Genomic DNA, 21,185 nt, shown 5'->3' on the forward strand with positions numbered 1-21,185 from the left:
ATCAGTTTTGCTTCTTTGTAAGATGTCATGCTATAGTTTTAGTAGCGTACAAAAATAAAATAGTTTTTTGTTTCCATCTTATTTTTATTGGGATGAAGCTAAGCTCATTAATAATGAAGTTAATTTTAAAATGTGGAAGTCTTTAAGGTGCATATGACTTATTCTGGAATATAGGTCACTTGCCACATTTCTATTTGTTTTAGCGCACATAACTTCGCTATGGAATAAATAAACATTTTTAACTCGCAGGTCTAACTATAATCAAAACATCCTTAGCTATGTGAAAGATATTTTGGAGAGCCTTTTGACAGTAGCCATTAATGATGTGCTTTGAACTGGAAGGGTTTTTTTCTGCTTTGCTATTAGCTATGTTTTTTGCTTTGTGTTATCATCAAAATCAGCGTTCTGCTATATTTACCTTCGTGGCCATAGGGAGTTACTCAGAGCTGCTTAGAAGAACGTCGGCTGTTCCATCTCTTTGTCAGTAGTTGGAGAAGCGTCTGTATTTTGAGATCTTATTACTTCGTGTTAAGATAAAGAAGATGTTACTTGCTAGAAAACATAGATGTGCGTTTGTTTAGATTTCTTTGTGCTTTCACATTAAGGATATTAATGCCACTCCGTCAGCTTGAAGTGCAGCTCTCGCGATGGGGCTGATACAAACTCTGCTGTTACAGGGGAACTTGTAGCCCAGGGCAAAAAAGGCATGTTGGTGAATTGATTAGTGATGATTCAAATTCTTATCATAGAAAGTAGTGCTACAATGTAATGAGTATGTATGATAGCATGTTGTTCCTAGAGAACTAGGAACTCATTTCCCTTATCTTCTATTTTCCTCAGCCTCCAGCACTTTAAAAAACCAAAACAACTCCCCCGAAAATAACTAAAACAAAACCAAAGAAAGCTCCTGAAGTATTTGATAATAGGAACAATTTGTGTGCTTGCATAGTGGGGTGGTTGTTGTTGGGTTTTTCTTCTGTTAGTTTGCGACCATTTTTGGTGCTGTGGAAATATAAGCATCTGATTTTAGTATTTTACCTGTTTTGCTTATTAAAGCAAAAATTTCCTGCTCCTTTCTAGTCCAAGTTAAGATTGTGGATTTTTGTAATTCGGGATTATGGATGGTGAGTGGAAATGGAAGGTGCTGTGTGTACACTCAAGCCCGGCTGTTGAAGCGGTGCAGGTGTGAAGGTGGCTGCGTTTCTCCATCGCAGCATTGGGGCTGTACCTGCAGCTGGATACAGTCACCAGGAACTCCTCTGAACAAGCGCTTACAAAGACAAGGTGATAGATGGATTATCTTAGGGGGGTTGCTGCTGCTTTTCTTCTGTGAGCTCCAAAAGCCTCGAGCGCCTTGGCCACCTCGCTCGTTCCTCCCTGCGATGCGAAGCCCCAGAGGGTTCCCTGAGAAAGAACAAAGCATGTGTGGTGGGACGTGTCGTGGGGTAGAGGCCGATGGAGCGTGTTGAGCGTGTGGTCAGGGCTGTGACTCCTTCACATTTATTTGGCGGTGAAGTTTTGGTTTGTGTCTTGTTGGTATAACGTTGTCTCAGCCTGGTTAAAGGGAAAAGAGAAAAAACAACAAGCAAATAACTGAACGTGAAGGTTCTTGGGGCTTTGTGGTGTGTGTGTCACCTTAAAACTTTTCTCTGAAGAACCTATTTAATTCTAAGACTGTGTTCTCCAGTGCAAGAATTAACTACGGAAGACCACTGTCACTTTTTAAAAGGAACTTCTTTGATTTGAATTTGAGTGTCATACCAGAATAGTCTATAATGAGGAATAACTAGGTGGAGATGCTTCTATTTGGGCAGCAATGATGCATGAGTTGGAACCTCTCAGCTGTGCTGCTGTTGGTTGTTGTCAGCCAGTCAGGGTATATTGATCCTTGGTCAAAATGCCCCAGAGAACTCAGGGTGCTGGTTGAGATGAACCCGTTTTTGTCAAACATTTTACAACAGTCTGAAATAATGATGCTTATTAGAGACATCAAATGATAGCTCATGTGTTCGTGCTCCTGAACAAGGTGTGTTCTGTCCCACTGAAAGGGAAAGGGGACAGTCCTAATTGTGGCAGCCATTACTTCTGGACAGTAATTTTACTTTGTAATGTCAATTTTCCTCATCTAGGAAACAGCAGTAGCAAGTATATAGTTTCTAAGGCTATGGTAAATATTTGGATAGGGTTAGCAGAGCTTTGGCTGCTCCTGGTTCAACTCCGAAGTCATTTACAAACACAGTTCAGGAAAATATGAGATGGTAACTGGAAAAAAAAAAGCCAAAACCATTCTCTCTTTCAGTTGAAACATGGGGATGCGTTTTTGATTTTACTGTATTAATGCAGCTCATGGTTGTGAGGCTCTTTGAGATAGAAAGCTCTATGGAAGTACTAATGTGGGGGAAAAAACAGACCTAATTACCTTTTTATCGAGGAGGTATTTTCAGATTTGCTAATGGAGATGTAGAAACCTCATGTATATGTAAATTTTCCAGTGCTTTCCTCTCCTTTCCTTCAGTTGCTCTTACAAAGGTGGAAGGAGAAAATGTATTGAATTTTTTCACATCAGTTTCTGTTTCTTTTCACATAGAATCAGAATCCTTTGTCTCGGAAATGAAAACATCTCTGCCTTGTATGACTTGAGTGAAGAGGGAGCATGGGGGAATACAAATTGTTGTTTATGGAAATGCATGTTAATGGAGCATAGGTGGGAACCGAAGGTCGCTTAAAATAGCTTCGCTTCCAAAGAGTCTTTATTTTAGGTTGCTCTCAGTATTGACGTTCATTCAGGCTGGATGTGTTGTGTTTAGATCAAAATTCCTGAAGAATGCTCATTCTGCTGATGCTTCCTAACAGCTGAATTCAGACTTCATCTGGAAACTGGATTATTGATATTTAAACTCCGAGGTTAGGACTTTAATGAAATTAGGTTAATTAGAATGTGTGTATTTCTACTATGAAACTATTTCCTATTGTGCATAAAATGACTTTGCTTCACCTCTGAAAGTACCAAAGCAAAAACCTGCGGTGTTGCGCATCATTCTGCTGTTTAACACTTAAATTTTATCCAAAATTAGTGAAAATTTTATGCTGTTTGGACTTTCTAGAATGGATTTTATTGTAGCCGATCCCGGGGCGAGAAAACAGTTTTAATTTGTGGAGGGTTGTTTTTTGTGTGGGATGGGTTTGGTTTGGTTTTGGTGGGTTTTTTCTTGGTTGGTTGGTTGGTTTGTGTTTTTAATTTGGCTTTTGCATGCTGACCTTGAATTTTCTTTTCTACTTCTTAGGGCTACTTTTGCAGTAATGAATTGAAATGCTTCTGTTATCATGCTGATGCTTCTCTTTGTCTTAGTTTATCTGAATTCCATCAGATTATGCCACAATTGTCTGCCCTTCATCTGTGTAATAATGTGGTGTTTACAAGACACAGGGCTTAATTGCATTTAAAGTGTATTTAAAGAATATGTGCTTTTATTTTTAAACTTTGCCTCACATCCTAAGCTTCTAAATTATGTGTCACTCAGAAGCAAGAACACTATCCACTCTTTCACCTTAAACCATCCAATATGATCTTAAAATAAAATTCAATTTGAAGATCACTCTTCAACTATTTGCATAAGGATTAAAGTTTAATCAGATTTCCATATAAGAATTAAGTGGTGTTTGCTAAACATGTGACTTCACTTGGGCTTGAAATCATCAACAAGATGCTGAGCTCCATCATCTGCGCTGGGGAGAACTTTGCTGGGGTTCTGAGCAGCGTGTTATTTCATCTGCAGGAGCGTTCTGGCCAGAGCTGGATTAATGAAACACTGGTGTGAAGTAGCTGTGAACGAGAGGTGACAATTCGCTCATCAGTCTGGATCCTGCCCCTCTTTGTCCCCCAAACACACCAAGTTGAGCAGCAGCTCAGCTTTGCCAGCTGCTGTGCTTGGTCAGGCCCGGCTGGAGCGGTTCCGCCTCCAGTTCACTTGTGTTGAAGTTCCCGTAACAAACCGTGCGCTGCACTTCCTGTTCCTCCGTCAACCGTTTGTGGGTTCTCTCATCCCTGAAGTGTTTCAGGGCTCTAATTTGAAACCTGCTGGTAGGCAAAGCCGCATGTGTAAGCCCAGCCTTCCTTCTCACTGTGGTGACTGCCCGCTGGCTGCTGCTTGAGTCACTGAACCCATTTAGATCTGTTTTCACAGATTGAACGGATCGTGCCAATTCCCAAAACTCCTTTTTCCCGCTACAGTTGGCTGTCCCACCCATCTACCTGGGGGTGGAGGAAAGAAATGGCACTAAAGATGTCCCCAGTAACTGTGCCTGTGCAGGTTGCGTTTTGAAAGGGCTGCTCAGGTGCTTGGAGTTCGGTTCTTGGTGCTCTGGGGCTCTGCTCGGATCTCTTTTCAGGCCCGCAGAACTCGCTGTGAATTCTCACAGCAGCATTTCACCGGGGCAGGGAGCACACGCGCCGTCCTGGGCTTTGGCTCATGGACTCGGATTTGATTTTTTGGAGAAAAGGTGTTGCTCTCACATGCAGTATCTTTAGGGTACAGTAGTTCATGGAGCGTCTTTTCCATTTGACCTTCCAAATAATGCGCTAGTATCTGCTCTTTTGACTGACTTAATTTAGTCTATTTCCCTTGACGTGTTTGTTTATTTTTTGAGATGGAGCAGGTGCTTGCCGCCATCCTCCTTACAGAGAAGGTTTTCTCTTCTATTCAGTAGTTTATGAAGTGCTTTTGAGGTTCTCCTTGACTTTCATTCTTCTATTACTGAGATGGTGGACCTAATTTAGTGTCCAATGTGAACAGCATCTTCTTGCTTGTAAACATCTGTTCTTTTCCTATGGGAGTGTATTAGTCTGGCAGACGCTTGAGATAACTTGTAGCTAACATAAATGAAAATTACTGTGCTTGTACAACTTCTTTAAAAAGAAAAAAAATAAGAGTATTTGTCAGATGGAACTGGGCATGGAGATGTGCTGCTTCTGCAGCATCCTGGCAGGGATCTGCTTATTTTGTCTTCCTGCTCTATTCGTGCTCTTTAATTAAAATCAGTAAAACATATTTCACATAAATGACTGAATTGATTTGGATGCAACGTAAAATATTTTGATAGTTGTACTTGCAGGGGTTGAGCTCTATTTTCGTAACAAAACAAGAGCAAGCAGAGCTGCAAAATTGGGAAGTCTCTGAAGCGTGATCTGGGGAGGCAGATGATTTCATGGAGCTGCTAACTGGTAACTGCGGACAGCACTGTGAAAACAGCATTTACTTCAGAGTTACAAGGAGGAGATGTGTTTATTGTTGGAGTGTGTTTTGCTATACAGAACTATGTGTGGGGTGGTGTTTTGGTATGTTTTGTTTTTCCTAAGACTCTGGACCAAGAGAAGCTATCAGTGAAGCCTCTGCTATTAAACATTGATACTTGCTTTAATAACTTCAGTTAAGAGTGACTTAAGCTTTGTTTATATTTCTTAATTGATTGTATCTTCCCTTTTGTGTATAGGTAGGAGATTTCATATTTAGCTGCTTGTTTGGCTTCAGGAGCACGAAGAAATGATTCAGTTTTAAAAACATACAAACAAAAAACCACAAACAAAGCAAACCCAACACTTCTCGAAGCTATTGCCATTCTTTCTGCTCTTAAATAGTGACTTGTTGGCCTAATATTAAATATAAGTCTTAAAATATAAATTCTGCTTAGTGGAACTGTGACAGGATAACCTAGATATGACCTCATTGAAACTAATATATGTTCAGAAATGTTTGTATGTTTTAAGTAATATATAAGTTTAGCATTTTCTTGCTCTTTAGGTAGGAGGGAAATTTGGTTACTTCATTAATGAACATTTTTGCCCTCAAACTAGTGAGCAAGCCATCAACTTATTTTAAGTTCTATACTTAGGATCTTGTTTTTCTCCGCAGCGAGCACTTGTCCTGCTCATTCACCTTCTTCTTGCACGGAGACAGCAACGTGTGCACCAGCGTGGAGATCAGCCAGCACCAGCCTGTGTACCTGCTCAGCGAGGAACACCTCACTCTTGCCCAGCAGTCCAACAGCCCCTTTCAAGGTAGGGTTTGCCAGTCAGTAGTGAATATTGAAATATATCAATCCCTGAGTTGCTCAGAGTGAGGACTTGTGGCAGAGATTGGAAGTGGGAGCAGAGGCGTTGTCTGGTTTGCATTGGTTACGCGTTCTCCCCAAATGTCCCCTGTCTTGTTGCAGACAGAAGCCAGTTGGTGTGTCTCAGCTCTTCTGCAGGTGGATTATTTCTATATTTGCCTCTTTGCATGTAGCCAAATAATTTGTCTTCACGGCACGAACTTAATTTCAAAGTACTCTCCTATTGGTGACTTAAATATTTTGCTTTTTCAACGTGTTTTATAACAGCCACATATCTTCATCAGCGCCTCTTTTAGAAATCCATTTCTGATGCAACATACTTAACCTATTCAATCCTCCTGCTCCTTTTTATTTGGCTCTTCCTTGCCTGTACATTCCTTCGGTTCCAGCAGCAGATGCGTGCTACGCTCCCCAAGATAAAGGAGCGATGGGGCCTGAGTCTGGTCAGTGGGCTGTTTGATCTCTCCCTGTCTCAGACACACTTGTGTCCAACAGAGAAATCGGTTCTCCCGCATGACCACACACTGCCCTTGTTTGTTAATGCTCAGTGTCCAAACCTGCTTTTTTTGACTGCAATTTAGCAGCAGCTGTGCTTTCCCAATGTGGACAAGACTAAACATGAAACAGATGACTTCCCTGTATGTACATGGTTGTTGTAACTGGACCAAGTGGAATGAAAGGAGGAGGAAGCACCTTAATGTCAACAGAATTTGAAATAGTGTTTCTTTATCCCACCTGTGTGTTAGAGATTCCTTGGTAGCCAAGATGGAAACTTGCTTGTTGCTTAATTAGATTAATTTGGAATTCTTATTTTGGTACCTTGATTCTTACAGTACACGTACATTTAACAACGTGTATCTATTACCAAGAACTTGTGCGGTATAGTAAAAAGTGATCAGGATGCATTCTGACTTACTGATGGTAAGTTGTTTAATTGCAGTGGCTGAAATAACAGTGATGCTATTTCAGTGGAGAGGAGAGAGGTTTCTTTAGATATCATCTCCAGTGTATTTTTATTTATGTTTTCAGTTATTCTGAGTCCCTTTGGATTAAATGGCACGCTCACAGGGCAGTCATTCAAGCTTTCTGATTCATCGACAAAAAAGCTTATTGGTGAATGGAAACAATTCTATCCTGTCACATCTAACTTGAAGGAGGGATCTGAGGAAAAACAGGAAGAAATGGATTGGGAGGATGATTCTTTAGCTGCTGTTGAAGTCCTTGTTGGTGAGTGCTCTGACTACCTTTTACTTACTGAATTAAACCGGCTGATTAGGTCTGCAAAATTCTGAACGCAAAAGTGACCCCATTTTATTCTTTTAGCAACTATTTGCAACTGCTCATGGTCTTGTTTTTCTGTGTAATGCTCAGGCCTGCCTAAAATGAGCTGTGCTTAAAGTGGGTTTTGCAGACCTATTAGTAGGAGGTATCTTTGTGTGCTCTGAGAAGCAAGATTGTTTTAAAAATAAATAAATAAAAATCAAAACCCCCTAGATTATCACTGTTGACATCTGAGATGCATCAAAAGCACGTCGTGCTGTTTCAAACAGAACAGACGTGCCTTTCAGGGATGTCTTCAAAAACCACAATCCTGGAGAACTTGATGTACTCAGGCACTGCATGTATCTGCTGCTGTTCCTAAAATCTCCGCCCCTGGGACGCAGCAGTTTGTTCCTCTGCTGTGGGCTATTGACATTTGATTTGCCAGCTAATGTAATCACTTCTCTGTAATGAGTGTTCAAGCTTGTGTTGCATTGATGGCTGGAGACCCTGACGATGTATTGTCAGTCTTGTGTGATGCTAAAAAGCGTGTTCTCAGTCTTCTTGATAAAACAAAATGATAGAAGCAAGTAGTAGCATGTAGATGCCAGGGCTGTCTCTGCCTGTATGTATAAAACCTTTTTTATTCCTTCACCCAAATCTCCTATATAGAGCAATGGTTGAGGGTGATAACAGAGATGTTTTTTTCTAAGAATAATGCTTTAGTGGATAGAAAGAGTAGGTAAAGTTCTGAGTGACTGGTAAACCACTCAATTTGTTGATGATGTTAAATGTGAGTGTAAAACGGAGTTGCTCTCTTTCTCAGCTGGTGTGCGAATGGTGTACCCGGCGTGCTTCGTTCTGGTCCCGCAGACAGACATCCCTGCTCCCACTACTGTTGGGGCATCTCACTGTTCAACTACTTGCTTGGGTGTCCACCAAGTGCCTCCTTCCACCAGAGATCCTGCCATGTCCTCAGTGACCCTGACGCCACCCACATCCCCAGAGGAAGTTCAAACAGGTAGAAGAAAATCAACTTCTGTGTGTGGAAAATAGTTTTGATGGCTTCTGCTTTAAATCTAGCGGTGTTTGGAAAGGATTCAGGTGTCCTCTGTACAGACTTAGGACTAAAGAAATGTAACTTTTGGTAACAAGTCTGTTGTAGTAAAACCAATTTTTATTTTTCAGTTTTAAATAATACTGTTAGATTTGCTAACAGCTTTGCTCAAGTGTTCCCGATATTATTTTCTTTTCAGGTCTATAGTTTCTTGGAAGATAAAGAATAGCCAGCCCAGTTGTAACATAGACATATGTGGTGCGTGCTTTTTTCCCTATGAGAGGGAACCATGTTATAATAACCAACTGCTGTGCCTAAATTTTCTATTTGTTTTTATTTCATAACATTGGGTTAAGAAGATGCTTTTCTTCCTAAGATGCTCCTGTGGGGGTTGAATTGGAGCCTTAGTGGTTGTGAGTGTTATCACCTCATCACCTAAAACTATTTCCTCTGGTGCTGCTTTTCAGTTGATGCTCAATCTGCCCAGAAATGGGTGAAGTTTTCTTCAGTTTCTGATGGATTAATCTCTGACAGTACCAGCCATCATGGTGGCAAAATCCCTAGAAAGCTCGCCAACCAAGTGGTGGACAGAGTGTGGCAAGAATGCAATATGAACAGAGCACAGAACAAGTACGTACTCATTTCGTGACATTAAGAAACCCCATGGTTGGTATCTTGTGTTAAAGATGCTGTGACTGCTGGTAGAAGGTGCTTTACTTGTAGTCATAAAACATTTTAAATGAGTTAATTTGTTCCTGACTGGTAGTCAGTTTAGGTCTCAGTCTAATATGTTAGTAAAAGGCTATTTATAATTTCTTTACTGAATCCTGTGTCACAAAGCTGCTCTTGAGGTTTGATAGAAGATAAGGAAAGAACATATGTTGATCCCTAATAACTCTCCCGATATTGAATCGTAGGAGGAAGTATTCTGCTACATCGAATGGCTTGTGTGATGAAGAGACAGCTGACAAAGTAGCATCCTGGGATTTTGTTGAAGCCACGCAGAGGACAAATTGCAATTGTTCAAGGTACGGGACTTGGCAAACCTGCCGTCCAACAATGTACGTTGAGGTTGAAGTGCTCAGGAGAGGCCTTGCAATGACTCCTGTAGGAGTAATTAAGCAATAGCTGCTTGTAGGAAAGCTGTACCAAAATTTGTATCCCGTGTCCTTAATGTCATTGTAGGTCTTGAAACTCTGCCCAGGAAGACAATGCAGAGTCTTTATTTGAGTGAATCATCTGAGTGCACCTACAGGCAGTTCAGTAACAATTCCTTGGGCTGGAATTCCTTGGACCTGTATATAGTTAGAAACTATCTCATGGGCAACTTTCTCGGGCTGCAACTGAAAGGGAATGCCTATTTATTTGGGAATTAAGAACATTTTCTAGAAGCCTGTGGCACTGGCCTCGAAGGGAGAGAGTTGTTAATGAACAGCAAGATGACATAGGGATTTTTTCATATGTAGGGTGGAGCTTGGCTTCTAGATTTTTGGTGTTAACTTTCTGCTCCTTAGCTCATAGAGACTTGAACAGCACTATTGCTTAGTATTGATGCTTGAATTCAAGAAGTCATTCACTAATTCATATGTTGTCCTACTGATTCATCAGTGTTGGCAGAAGTTAAAAGTGACAACGTGTTCATATGACTATCTATTTCTGTTAAAAGCGGTTACAAAATACTGTCTTCAGTTCTGAGGATTAGGTGCATGTTTGGCTGGTAGGACAGCTTGTCCATTTTTTATTTAATGGTATTCTAAAATCTTGCAGTGCTACTCAAGTCAGTCAAATTAAGTTATGGTCAGAAAGAGGCAGCTTCACTTCAGAATGATATCAGTTTCTGACTTTTATAATTGGCTGTTTAATGGCTTAGAAGCTGGTTCTTATCTAGCGAAAAAGAATGTGATAGACTTATTTGAAAGATTAATGTGGAGTATTTTCCCCTATATTAATTCTGCAGGCACAAAAATCTCAAACCAAGAAATTCGGGTCAACAGGGGCAGGCACCACCTGTGGGCCAACAACAGCAAGCGGCTCCGAAGCACAAGACAAATGAGAAGCAAGACAAAGGGGATAAGCCACAGAAACGCCCTTTGACTCCTTTTCATCATCGTGTATCTATCAGCGATGATGTTGCCATGGAGGCAGATTCAGCGAGTCAGAGGCTCGTGATGACTGCACCAGACAGTCAAGTTAGATTTTCAAATATCCGAACTAATGATGTAGCAAAGACTCCTCAGATGCATAATGCTGAAATGGCAAATTCACCTCAGCCGCCGCCACTCAGTCCTCACCCATGTGACGTTGTCGATGAAGGGGTCGCTAAAGCCCCTTCTACTCCTCAGAGTCAACATTTCTACCAGATGCCAACACCAGATCCCTTGGTTCCCACAAAAACAATGGAAGACAGACTCGATGGCTTGTCTCAGCCTTTTCCAGCTCCGTTTCCTGAAGTTATAGAGCCTACGATGTATGTTGGTACTGCAGTGAACCTGGAGGAAGATGAAGCTGATACCACTTGGAAGTATTATAAAGTTCCAAAGAAAAAGGATGTGGAATTCTTACCACCTCAGCTTCCAAATGATAAGTTGAGAGATGATCCAGTAATACCTGCTGGACAGGAAAACGTAACATCAGTTACAGAGTAAGTAGTGCCTGATAGTACAGCAATAACGTGAGAAGGTGAGGAATCTGAGAGGCCAAAAGCAGTAGTTTCTTGTTATAAGCAAGGTTGTCACTGAAGCGTAACGTTGTCCTCATCAGCTTGAGCACTAATACTGAGTGTGAGCCCAACTGGCTGTGCTGTGGGCACACGAGGAGGTAATGCTGGTGAAATGTGAGTACAGAGCACACCCAGGTGTGTAGTAAGACTTGCCAGCTTCTTCTCATTGGAACTCCGACGTAGCAGATGGCAGTGAAGTTTATTTTTCTACTGTAAAATGGATTTGTAGCCAAATTATGCCTATTTAGGACATCAAGTCCACCAAAAAGAAAAAGAGAGAAATTACTTTCTCATTTTAATATTTGCTTTCTTCATTATTTTTAGAAAGCAGCAATGGTCTTGGCTGCAGACTTATCCTATTAAAGTTTCTTCTACCTCAGTTCTGCTGTTGCCCTTATTCAGAAGAGCTGCTATTTAAATGGCTGCTGGGAACAATGAGGAAACTAATCTGGTTTCCTGGAAGATGTTAACTTTAATGTAGGCTGCAACTGCTTTAAATATCTGAAATTAGCTTTGGAATAAGTAACAAACCAGTGTTCTTGCACACAGTGCATTCTCTCTGTGGTGTTGTTCAAAAGGCCTAAGGGTTTGAGGTTATTCTAAGAAACAAGTGACTGGTGTGTCTGTTCCTGCTCTTGGGTGGCGTCACATGGGAAACCCTTGTTCATTATACAAAGCTTGTCTGACTTAAATACCGAGACAGTCAGACGAGATCATCATTGGAACCTCAGCCTTTGAGCTCCAGGAAGTGTATTTGACAACATTTCTTATTTTATTTTATTTTGACTTCAGCTAATACTGTCTTGAAGTAAAGCATGTGTAGTCTATAACTATTTTTTAAAAAGTTCTTGTTGAATAAATAGAATTTATTTCTGAAAGCTATTGTTATCTAGCACCGGCTTTTAAAATGTTCTACTCTGCTGCTGTCTGTTTCAATCAGGATAAAGAATTGGCTGCTTTTTTGATACTGGCTAAGTTTTGATAAATTATGGAGCTTCGGGGCAATTGAGGAAAAGAATAACACTAGTGCTTGTAGTATGAAAACTTACATTTGAGCTCTGTTTTACTGCAGAATGAATCAACATGATTTTCTTTAATTAAAGCAAAAATACCACACACACACAACCCGCCCCACAAAAGGGCATCACCACTTGGCCTTCTGCGTTTTCTCCTTTGCTGTTGTTACTGCATAAGAAATTCTTGATGCCACCCGCTTTCCCAGCCCGTCCTGTGGGACGTTGGCAGGTTGACCGTGGGGAGCAGCAGGTGCTGGCGGGGCTGTTAATAGCGGTGTCAGTTTAATGTGATTGGGACCTGGATGCAGAGGTGACAAACACCGGCTTAGGGTTGTGATCAAGTGATAAAAAAATGCATCTCAAATACACCCGGAGTTGCCGCTGTTGACTCCCTGTTGAGTATCTGGCTATTAACTTTTCTTCCTCTTTGGTGGTCAAAAATACTGGAATTTGCTGCTTCCTTTTGCTGTGTATTTTTCTTGGTGTTAAATTCCTTGTTCCTAGAAGGTTGTTCCCGTATTAATTTGTATTGATATAAGTGATATAAATGGACTGCTGTAATTATAGTGGAATTTGTGTGCTTTAGTAGTGGTTGTTGGGCTTTTTGGATAGCTGGGCTTTGTGTACAACACAGCACTGGTCTGTGTTAGACACAGCCGGGCCTGGGGAGCCTTGCCATGCTTTCTACATTTAAATGAATTAAATGGTCAGGAATTACATTCTTAAAATAAGGAAAATTCAGGTTTAATCACTTCTTTCTGATCATTTATTTGAACGTGGATGGGGAATGGCAATGAGTAATTTTTTTTTAACCTGGTGAGTTTCTTTTAGTGGATATAGTTTAATACATTTGTACTTTATAATAAATGACAGCTATGACCTGGGATATATTACTAATCTTTATCTGAATTGGCAGTGCTGAGGAGAGGTGGGCAGAATGAGTCACGCTGCTGTGGCTGACGTGTGTGAAGAGGTTACATTAAGTGACTAATGGTTTAATCTTTTTCCCAAAAAGTTTTCTGAAGCCGGGGTGGAAAGGAAGAAAGTGGGAAGGGAAGAAGAAGTTGTTCTTGTAAGGGCTGTGTGACAACAGAAACATTTCCACGTAATAAATGATAAATAATATTTTGTGATTTTTTATTTTCCTTCCTTGCAGATTAATGGTGCAATGTAGGAAACCTTTAAAGGTTTCAGATGAACTGGTGCAACAGTATCAGAGTAAAAACCAATACCTAGCAGCAGTAGCGACGGAAGCTGACCAGGAACCCGAAATCGATCCGTACGCCTTTGTTGATGGCGATGTGGAATTCCTGTTTCCCGATAGTAAAAAGGACAGGCAGAACATGGAGAGGGAAGCCGGGAAGAAACACAAAGTGAGTAAAGGAGTGAGGATACAAATGAACGATGCGATTAGAACAAATTGCTTTAGTCACCAAATAGAATTTAGATCCTTCTCTGTGTATTTAGAAGTACAGTAAATATATATGTAAATATATATATATATATTCTAGCAGAAATGATCGATGAAATTGTGCAGCATGACTAACTACACCTGAAAGTTTTTTGCTACCCTGGTGGTGCTGTTGCCGTGGTGTTTATGGCTTATACTGGGAGAACGCTGCTGGAGCGGAGCAAAAACCAGTGTGGCTCAGTCACCTCTCTAGAAATGAGTGAGAGCAGGTGCTCGGGGAAGGGAGGAGGGACAAGGCGAGCGTGTTGGTCTGTTGGTGTGTGGAAGGTTTGGGTTTGGGTGAGGTGAACTCTGCCTGGTGGCCTGCGCAGGGAATTCAATTTGTGTGTGTGCTTTAGCTAGTACCAGCTGTATGAGGCGTCTGTTAAACCAAAAACACACCCTCCAAAAAAGGAGAAAATATAACTGCGTTGGGAGCTTGTATATGAATTGAATTTGCTTCTTAGGGCTAGTTGTGTGTGTGTGCACTCCTGATGTTGGGAATTTTGTTCAATAACTAGTATAAATAATGTATAGCATTTGATGTCAAGTGTTTTTTCAATAAGGTGTTGTAGCAAGGATTGACAACTTGCTTTTTAAATTTATCCCCAATGCGGAACCTGAGATTTCCATTCTTGTTTGTGCTCATCCTGAGTGTGTTGTTGGTGTTGTCTGTGTTCTGAGCTTCCTTCTCCCTGAGCAAGTACCATGAACCAGACCCCCTGGCTGCACCTCGCTGAGCTGGAAGGAACCTGATACTTCTGATACGGACAAGAATTCCCATAGGGAGATAAAAGTGCCCCCCACCTCCCCAGTTAATTTAAAGCAAACTTTTCCGCCTTGTTTTTTTAATAGGCTGAGGATGGGACATCTAGTGTGACAGTTTTATCCCATGAAGGAGAAGATGCTATGTCTCTATTTAGTCCTTCTGTCAAGCAAGGTAAAGAGGCTTTTTTTTCCTCCTCTTTTAATTGTGCTCTGTTAATGATCTCTTGAATAGTCAATAGATTCTAATAGGCTAGTAAGCTTCTACTTTATGGTTTGTGTTTCCCTGTCCCTTCAGAACTCGGAATCTGCTTGGAACACAGTTGAATAGCACTGAGAACATTTGATTTTTAAATTATTTTTTCCCCCAACTGTGATAATAGTTCTTAAGATGTCTTTATTTTTGAATGAGTATATATTGCCAGTGGTGTTGTAATGTTTACTCTTCTTTATAGATGCCCAACGTATTGCTGCTCATGCTCGCACTGCTTCAACGAGCCTGTTCCACGAAACAGACTTAGTGGTGTCTTACACTGACCTGGACAATCTCTTCAATTCAGATGAAGATGAATTGACAGTAAGTGATGTGCAAAAGCAATGGCAGCTGCCAGACAAAAAACTGCAAGGAACAAGTATGTCTCTCTGTGGTTTTGGGTTGGTTTGGGGTATTTTTTTGGCATTTGTAGGAGCAGTTGCAAAACACACGTGTAAGCAAGTGCCTTGGCTCCTTGATAGCAGACGTACTGTTCTGGTTGACTCATACAATCACATTTTTGAGTCAAACAAGCTTTTATATCCATACTATGCAGACAGTGTGTGCTTCTTGAATATACCTTTAGTTATAATTTTACAGATTCAACACTGGTATTAGTGTTCTTTTCCTATGGTCTAGGTTCTGTTTAACTAGGCCACAAAGGTAACACTCAAACAAAACAAAAATTTCTGAAAGAGAAGAGGCATTTAAACACGTGGACATTCTGCCAAATAAGCGGCTTCGTTGCAGCTGCTGTTATCTTGGAATGGTTTCTCTTGCAGTCTCTGATGGCTCTGAATCCATTATCTTTTGTAGTTTCTATTTCAATACTGTTTGTAATCAGTTGTCTTTTCTGAACTGTGCTTTACTCCATGCGTAATCCTAAATCCCCTTACCCAGATAAAATGCCCATCAACTTTACCGGGAGCTGTAGCTGAGTAAGGGCTGATGGATCTCAGTAGCCATCAAAGGTCATCGTTACATAAAGCAAGTGTATTTGCTCTTAAAAAAGAAGGCTCTTATTTTCTGTAAACTTTAGTACTGTTGAAATGTTGTAAAATATATTTCTTATTCTTTTAATTTCAACAGCTTTTTTTGCCTGGACCTCTTGTTCCAGGATTTGTCTTTATCTTTTCTGTTCCTGTGGTAACATCAGTAATGTTAGCACGGCTTTGGGAGTACGTATGGGCTTTTTTGATAGATCGTGGGCAGCCCTATTTAGCTCTTTTTAATATGTTTGCCAACAGGCTGAGAGTTATTTTATAACTGGTCTTTCATTTTAATAGCATCATGATTTGATGGGAGAGCATTCTCTGAGTTACAAGTATTAAGGGAAAACAAGTGTAACCCGAACCGCTAGCGTTGGGCTTCTGATTTATTTTAGTTTTTTCTAAATATTATAGAAAGTCTTAGTTTTGTGTGTCCACTGCACATGAAATTTCCTGTTAGCAGGAAATATGAACACATGTTCATGCCCGAAGTGATTTGATTACAATACTTCTTTTCTCTCTTAGCCCGGATCCAAAAGAACAGTGAATGGCGCTGATGACAAATCCAATTGCAAAGAGGCAAAAGCAGGAAATCTAGACCCACTGTCATGCATAAGTAAGCTTTATTTTTTCTTTGCTAAACAGAATACTAGGTTTAAACATGTGATTGCTAATACGTTGTGGGAATTTGGAAACATATACTTCCTTTGCCCTACTGCAATTTTAAGACAAAGGAAATATTTCAAAATGCATTCATGCTCTAAAGCTTTACTTGTCATCTGAAATTAGGCACTGCAGATCTACATAAAATGTATCCAACTCCACCTTCATTGGAACAACATATTATGGGATTTTCTCCCATGAACATGAATAATAAGGAATATGGCAGTATGGACACTACACTCGGAGGAACGGTACTCGAAGGGAATAGCTCCAGTGTGGGAGCTCAGTTCCGAATTGAAGTGGATGAGGGTTTCTGCAGCCCCAAACCTGCTGAAATAAAGGTCGGTAGTGCTGATAGTCCCGATAAATGTTTCTAATGATTGTTGTTCAGTTTATTACTTAATCCTGAGTAGGAACTATAGAAAATCAAGTGGAATTTGTAACTCGGGTCCTGCATTATACTGGGGTAGGTAATACAGATTCTAGTAAGTAGTATATAGTATTTTACTACTTATACTTAAGAGTAATACATAATTACCCATTAGTAAGCTGAAGGAATGCATTTCAGTAATTATAGTTCATTATTTGTTTTGTGTTGGCATATTGGCGTTTTGGAGAACCACAAGTGCGAATGATGTGTGTATAAATCTAACTTTCCCTTTTACAGCTATTATCAAGGTAAAATATCAAAGAACTACTGCTAGAATTTAGTCACATTTTTTTGAGAAGCATTTTAATTGCTGAAGTGATCTTATTTACATGCTGATGCTTTACCATGTCTTAACTTCTAGGATTATTCTTATGTTTATAAGCCTGAGAATTGTCAAGCTTTAGTGGGATGTTCCATGTTTGCACCACTGAAGACACTTCCCAGCCAGTGTCTTCCTCCCATCAAGCTGCCAGAAGAATGCATTTATCGCCAGAGCTGGACCGTGGGCAAGCTGGATTTGCTTCCTCCAGGACCGGCCATGCCGTTCATCAAAGACGGGTATGACCTGTGCCACAAGTGTTTAAGCTTCGTAATGCGGTCAGTTATCCGCACCATGGGAATTATGCCCCCTCCCCCCCTTTTTTTTAATAAACCTGTAATGAGAAATATTTGTAAAGACACACTGTGTTTTTACAACTGACGAGAGGCTTTAAAAAAATCCTTACGATTAAACCTTACTGTAAGAGACTGTCTTCTCATATAGCTTCTTAACTGTGCATACATTTTATTTGTTGTCTCATTTAAAGGTTTCCTGGGGAAGCTTAATGGTGCAAGTCCAGTTTTAATAAGTAATGAAGATGGTAACAATCAAGATAAATGTAAACTTGGGACTTGCTTTTGCGGTGGTGTTGTAGGTACTGTAGGGGCTTAGTAGGTGGTGCTTCTGTTTCTTAAATTATTTTCTTAAATAGCAGCAATCTCAGATGTACTAGGACTAGGAAACCATTTCCTTTGATTGGAAGCTCTGCCCAGCGTGACATTGCCTGGTAACAGCAGCAGTGCAGGAGGCATTTCTGTGAGCTGCGTTTGGTAGCGATGGTCTTGCTGGCAGCTCTTCTGGAAGGAAATATTTATTCCTCTTTCTCTCCTGCATTAGTAGGTGCTATAAATACATAGTCTCCTTGTTGCCTAATCCATTTATTGATAAAATCACAGGAATGTTAAATCTGGGAGTAAAAACTGGCATTGCTTCTGTTAGGGTCGTTCATGAGCAATATGTTTCCAGGTCTCATTACCCTTATAGGTCTTTGGAGATACTCAGCTGCTTAGGAAAGAAAATGTTAAACGTTTCCAGGTGATACTTTCCTCATGGATCCAACTGAATCTGCTCTTGATAGACCGTGTGTATTTTCTTAGTGTGTGTCAACACAATGTGTAAATAGAACATGAACAAAAAAGGTGTCCTTTAGACTCCATACGACCATACAATTTCTAATTTATTCTGACCACACTTGTTTCCTGGAAGCTTTGTGCAAAGATGAAAGGAGGTGGGGAAAGATTCTTTAACAGTGCTGCCAGTGGGAGTCCTGCAAAGTCATTTAGAACAAATGCTCTTGAAGTTCCTTAGGGAATGAAACTCTTGCTGTGGATTATGAAAGACTAGTTCAAAAAAGCAAATATTAGGAAGGTCCTTCTTTAGAAATTTGAGACTTAAACTTCAAAAACCAATGTGCTGGGTACTTAAAGTATTTTCTTCTTCTTGCGGCTGCTGTTAGTGATGGAAGCACTATGGATCAGGAGTACGGCCCTGCCTACACACCACAGACTCATACTCCGTTTGGGATGCCACCAAGTAGCGCACCTCCCAGTAACAGCGGAGCTGGAATTCTCCCTTCTCCTTCCACCCCTCGTTTCCCAACTCCTAGAACACCAAGGACTCCTCGAACACCTCGTGGGGCTGGTGGACCTGCAAGCGCACAGGGTTCTGTCAAATATGAGAACTCCGATTTATACTCACCAGCTTCCACGCCGTCGACGTGTAGACCGCTTAATTCTGTTGAACCCGCCACCGTGCCTTCCATCCCGGAGGCGCACAGTCTTTACGTGAATCTCATCCTCTCGGAGTCTGTCATGAATCTCTTCAAAGACTGTAACTTCGACAGCTGCTGCATATGTGTTTGCAATATGAACATCAAAGGTGCTGATGTTGGAGTTTACATTCCTGATCCAACGCAAGAGGCCCAGTATAGGTGTACCTGTGGTTTCAGTGCTGTTATGAATAGAAAATTTGGCAACAGTTCTGGGCTGTTTCTTGAAGATGAATTGGATATTCTAGGACGTAACACGGAGTGCGGCAAAGAAGCAGAAAAGCGCTTTGAAGCTCTCAGAGCTACTTCTGTAGAACATGGCAGCGGAGGGCTGAAGGAACCTGAGAAACTGCCCGATGAGTTAATACTGTTGCTGCAGGATCAATGCACCAACTTGTTCTCACCGTTTGGAGCAGCAGATCAAGATTCCATTCCCAAAGTCGGTGCAGTTAGCAACCTGGTACGTGTAGAAGAACGGGATTGTTGCAATGACTGCTACTTAGCCTTGGAACATGGACGGCAGTTCATGGACAATATGTCAGGAGGGAAAGTTGATGAAGCACTTGTGAAAACTACTTGCTTGCACCACTGGTCAAAAAGAAATGGTAAATATTGAAACCAGCTTATTTTCTGCTTATCCACCTATGAATTCTTTCACGGGTTCAGTTTTTTTGTGGTTTTCCTTTGTGAATATTGGATGCTTAAGGCTGTTTTTCCACCTGCACGCTTGCATAAACTTCTATTTTAACAGTGTTCAGAATAACTGTTCCTTTTATGTTCTGTGTTGGTACCGTACACCAAGTGTGGGCCTTGCCTACCATCAGTAGTAAATTCCTAACATAAATCCAAAGTGTAATATAAGAACACAGTAACCGTCTGCAGCACTTCGCTAGACTTACGCTTTTAAAGCAGCTTTTGGTGACAGCGTCTACCGAGGCTCCGTGGAATGAGCGTACGTAGGAAGCGTAGGTGGTTCAAATGGTGACTGTGTTGTCAGGGCTACTCTGGTACAATTAAACAGGATTTATGATTCAGTTGGCTTGCCCCCTTCTTTAAGGGGGGGAGGTATTTTAATGGCATGTGTGGCAAATAAAGCATTATTGTAGCCTTTGCTGGATGTTGGATCTGCCAGAGATCCTTGGATTTTTTCCTTCTAGGGTCTGACTAATGATATACAGTCCCATGGAATACCCTTTATTGTGTGTATTTGCATACTTCTCCTCTCAATAATAGGCTTTTCAAGCAGCAGCTCTAGCAGGGCGAACAGTGAAATATGAAACTTTGGTAGTAGTTAGTTGTGATTCATCATTGTTAATGAGGATGAGGAGAACTAACAGTAAAACACAGCCAGGTTTCTGTATCGGTGGGGGATTAAGTTTAAAAGCCCAGGCTATAGATAAATCAATATTTTTCAGGCACCCAGAAGACTCAGCGTTATTGTGACCCTTGGTATTTAAGATAAAAAGGCGTAAAGATACTTTTAAACAGAAGGCTATGAAATTATAGCCATACCAAATTTTGTGTCAGCTTTTTATTCTTAAAATGTTGTATGTGTGGTGGGAAGCTGCTGACACGGGCTGTGATTGTCAGGCTTTCCTCAGCTTCTGTGGAGTGAGCACTGGGTGGCAGCCTCCTTCATTTAGATGGAGAACGCTGTAGTTTAAGGGCTGTAGAACTTGTTTGTATTTTTTAAATTTATTTTAGGATTTTTTTCCCTTAGTTTAAGTTGTAAGATGCAAAGGCTTTCAAGGGAAAACTCTACAGTGTTTTTTTATAAGTGGCTGAGAATGGAAGAGGGAGAACTCTCAAATCTGTGTGCTTAACTTTTGTATTGTGACCTTTGGGTGGCCTGAGTGCGCTTTTCAGCAGAGAGTGACTATAAAATTGGGGTGCTTTAGGGTTCTGGGTGGTTTGTGGCGCGCTTTATTCTCTCCTGTTGTTACAGCAGGCCTTGACAATTGGTTGTTGTTTTATTTTGTCCTTTCAGTTGTGGACGTGAGCATGCAGTGTTCCCAGGACATCCTTCGGATGCTCCTGTCGCTCCAGCCGGTTCTACAGGACGCGATTCAGAAGAAGCGAACGGTGCGGTCGTGGGGTGTGCAGGGGCCCCTCACGTGGCAGCAGTTCCACAAAATGGCTGGCAGAGGCTCCTACGGTAACGTCCTGCCTGGATGCTCCTCAGCGCGTTGGGGTTCTAAACAGCTTTTGGCCTTTTTTTAAACTAACAAGAGCTATTGGACGTTTCTCTTGAGAAAAAACAGAAAATATTTATATTCCTTAAACCAGTAAATGAGTTAAAGATACATGTATTTAAAATTAACAGCTTCAGTTGCACTGTTTTATATACAGCTGACACTTCTCTAAGTGAGGGGCTGAAATTGCAGAGAT

General features: G+C 40.9%; 1 protein-coding gene across 1 annotated transcript in view; it reads left to right on the top strand.

The window, feature by feature from the left end:
• Nucleotides 1–21,185, top strand: part of MED13 (mediator complex subunit 13) — a 50,701-nt gene that overhangs the window by 18,151 nt on the left and 11,365 nt on the right. Inside the window, exons 4-17 of the mRNA XM_065852924.2 lie at nucleotides 5,910–6,055; nucleotides 7,138–7,335; nucleotides 8,195–8,389; nucleotides 8,893–9,055; nucleotides 9,343–9,453; nucleotides 10,383–11,066; nucleotides 13,317–13,533; nucleotides 14,466–14,550; nucleotides 14,831–14,952; nucleotides 16,143–16,233; nucleotides 16,407–16,621; nucleotides 17,072–17,268; nucleotides 18,486–19,402; nucleotides 20,785–20,952. Of these exons, the coding sequence (XP_065708996.1) occupies nucleotides 5,910–6,055; nucleotides 7,138–7,335; nucleotides 8,195–8,389; nucleotides 8,893–9,055; nucleotides 9,343–9,453; nucleotides 10,383–11,066; nucleotides 13,317–13,533; nucleotides 14,466–14,550; nucleotides 14,831–14,952; nucleotides 16,143–16,233; nucleotides 16,407–16,621; nucleotides 17,072–17,268; nucleotides 18,486–19,402; nucleotides 20,785–20,952 (3,509 nt within the window). The remainder of the gene's footprint in view (nucleotides 1–5,909; nucleotides 6,056–7,137; nucleotides 7,336–8,194; nucleotides 8,390–8,892; nucleotides 9,056–9,342; nucleotides 9,454–10,382; nucleotides 11,067–13,316; nucleotides 13,534–14,465; nucleotides 14,551–14,830; nucleotides 14,953–16,142; nucleotides 16,234–16,406; nucleotides 16,622–17,071; nucleotides 17,269–18,485; nucleotides 19,403–20,784; nucleotides 20,953–21,185) is intronic.

This window comes from Patagioenas fasciata, chromosome 19 (assembly GCF_037038585.1).
Source record: "Patagioenas fasciata isolate bPatFas1 chromosome 19, bPatFas1.hap1, whole genome shotgun sequence".
Classification (NCBI taxonomy): Eukaryota; Metazoa; Chordata; class Aves; order Columbiformes; family Columbidae; genus Patagioenas; species Patagioenas fasciata.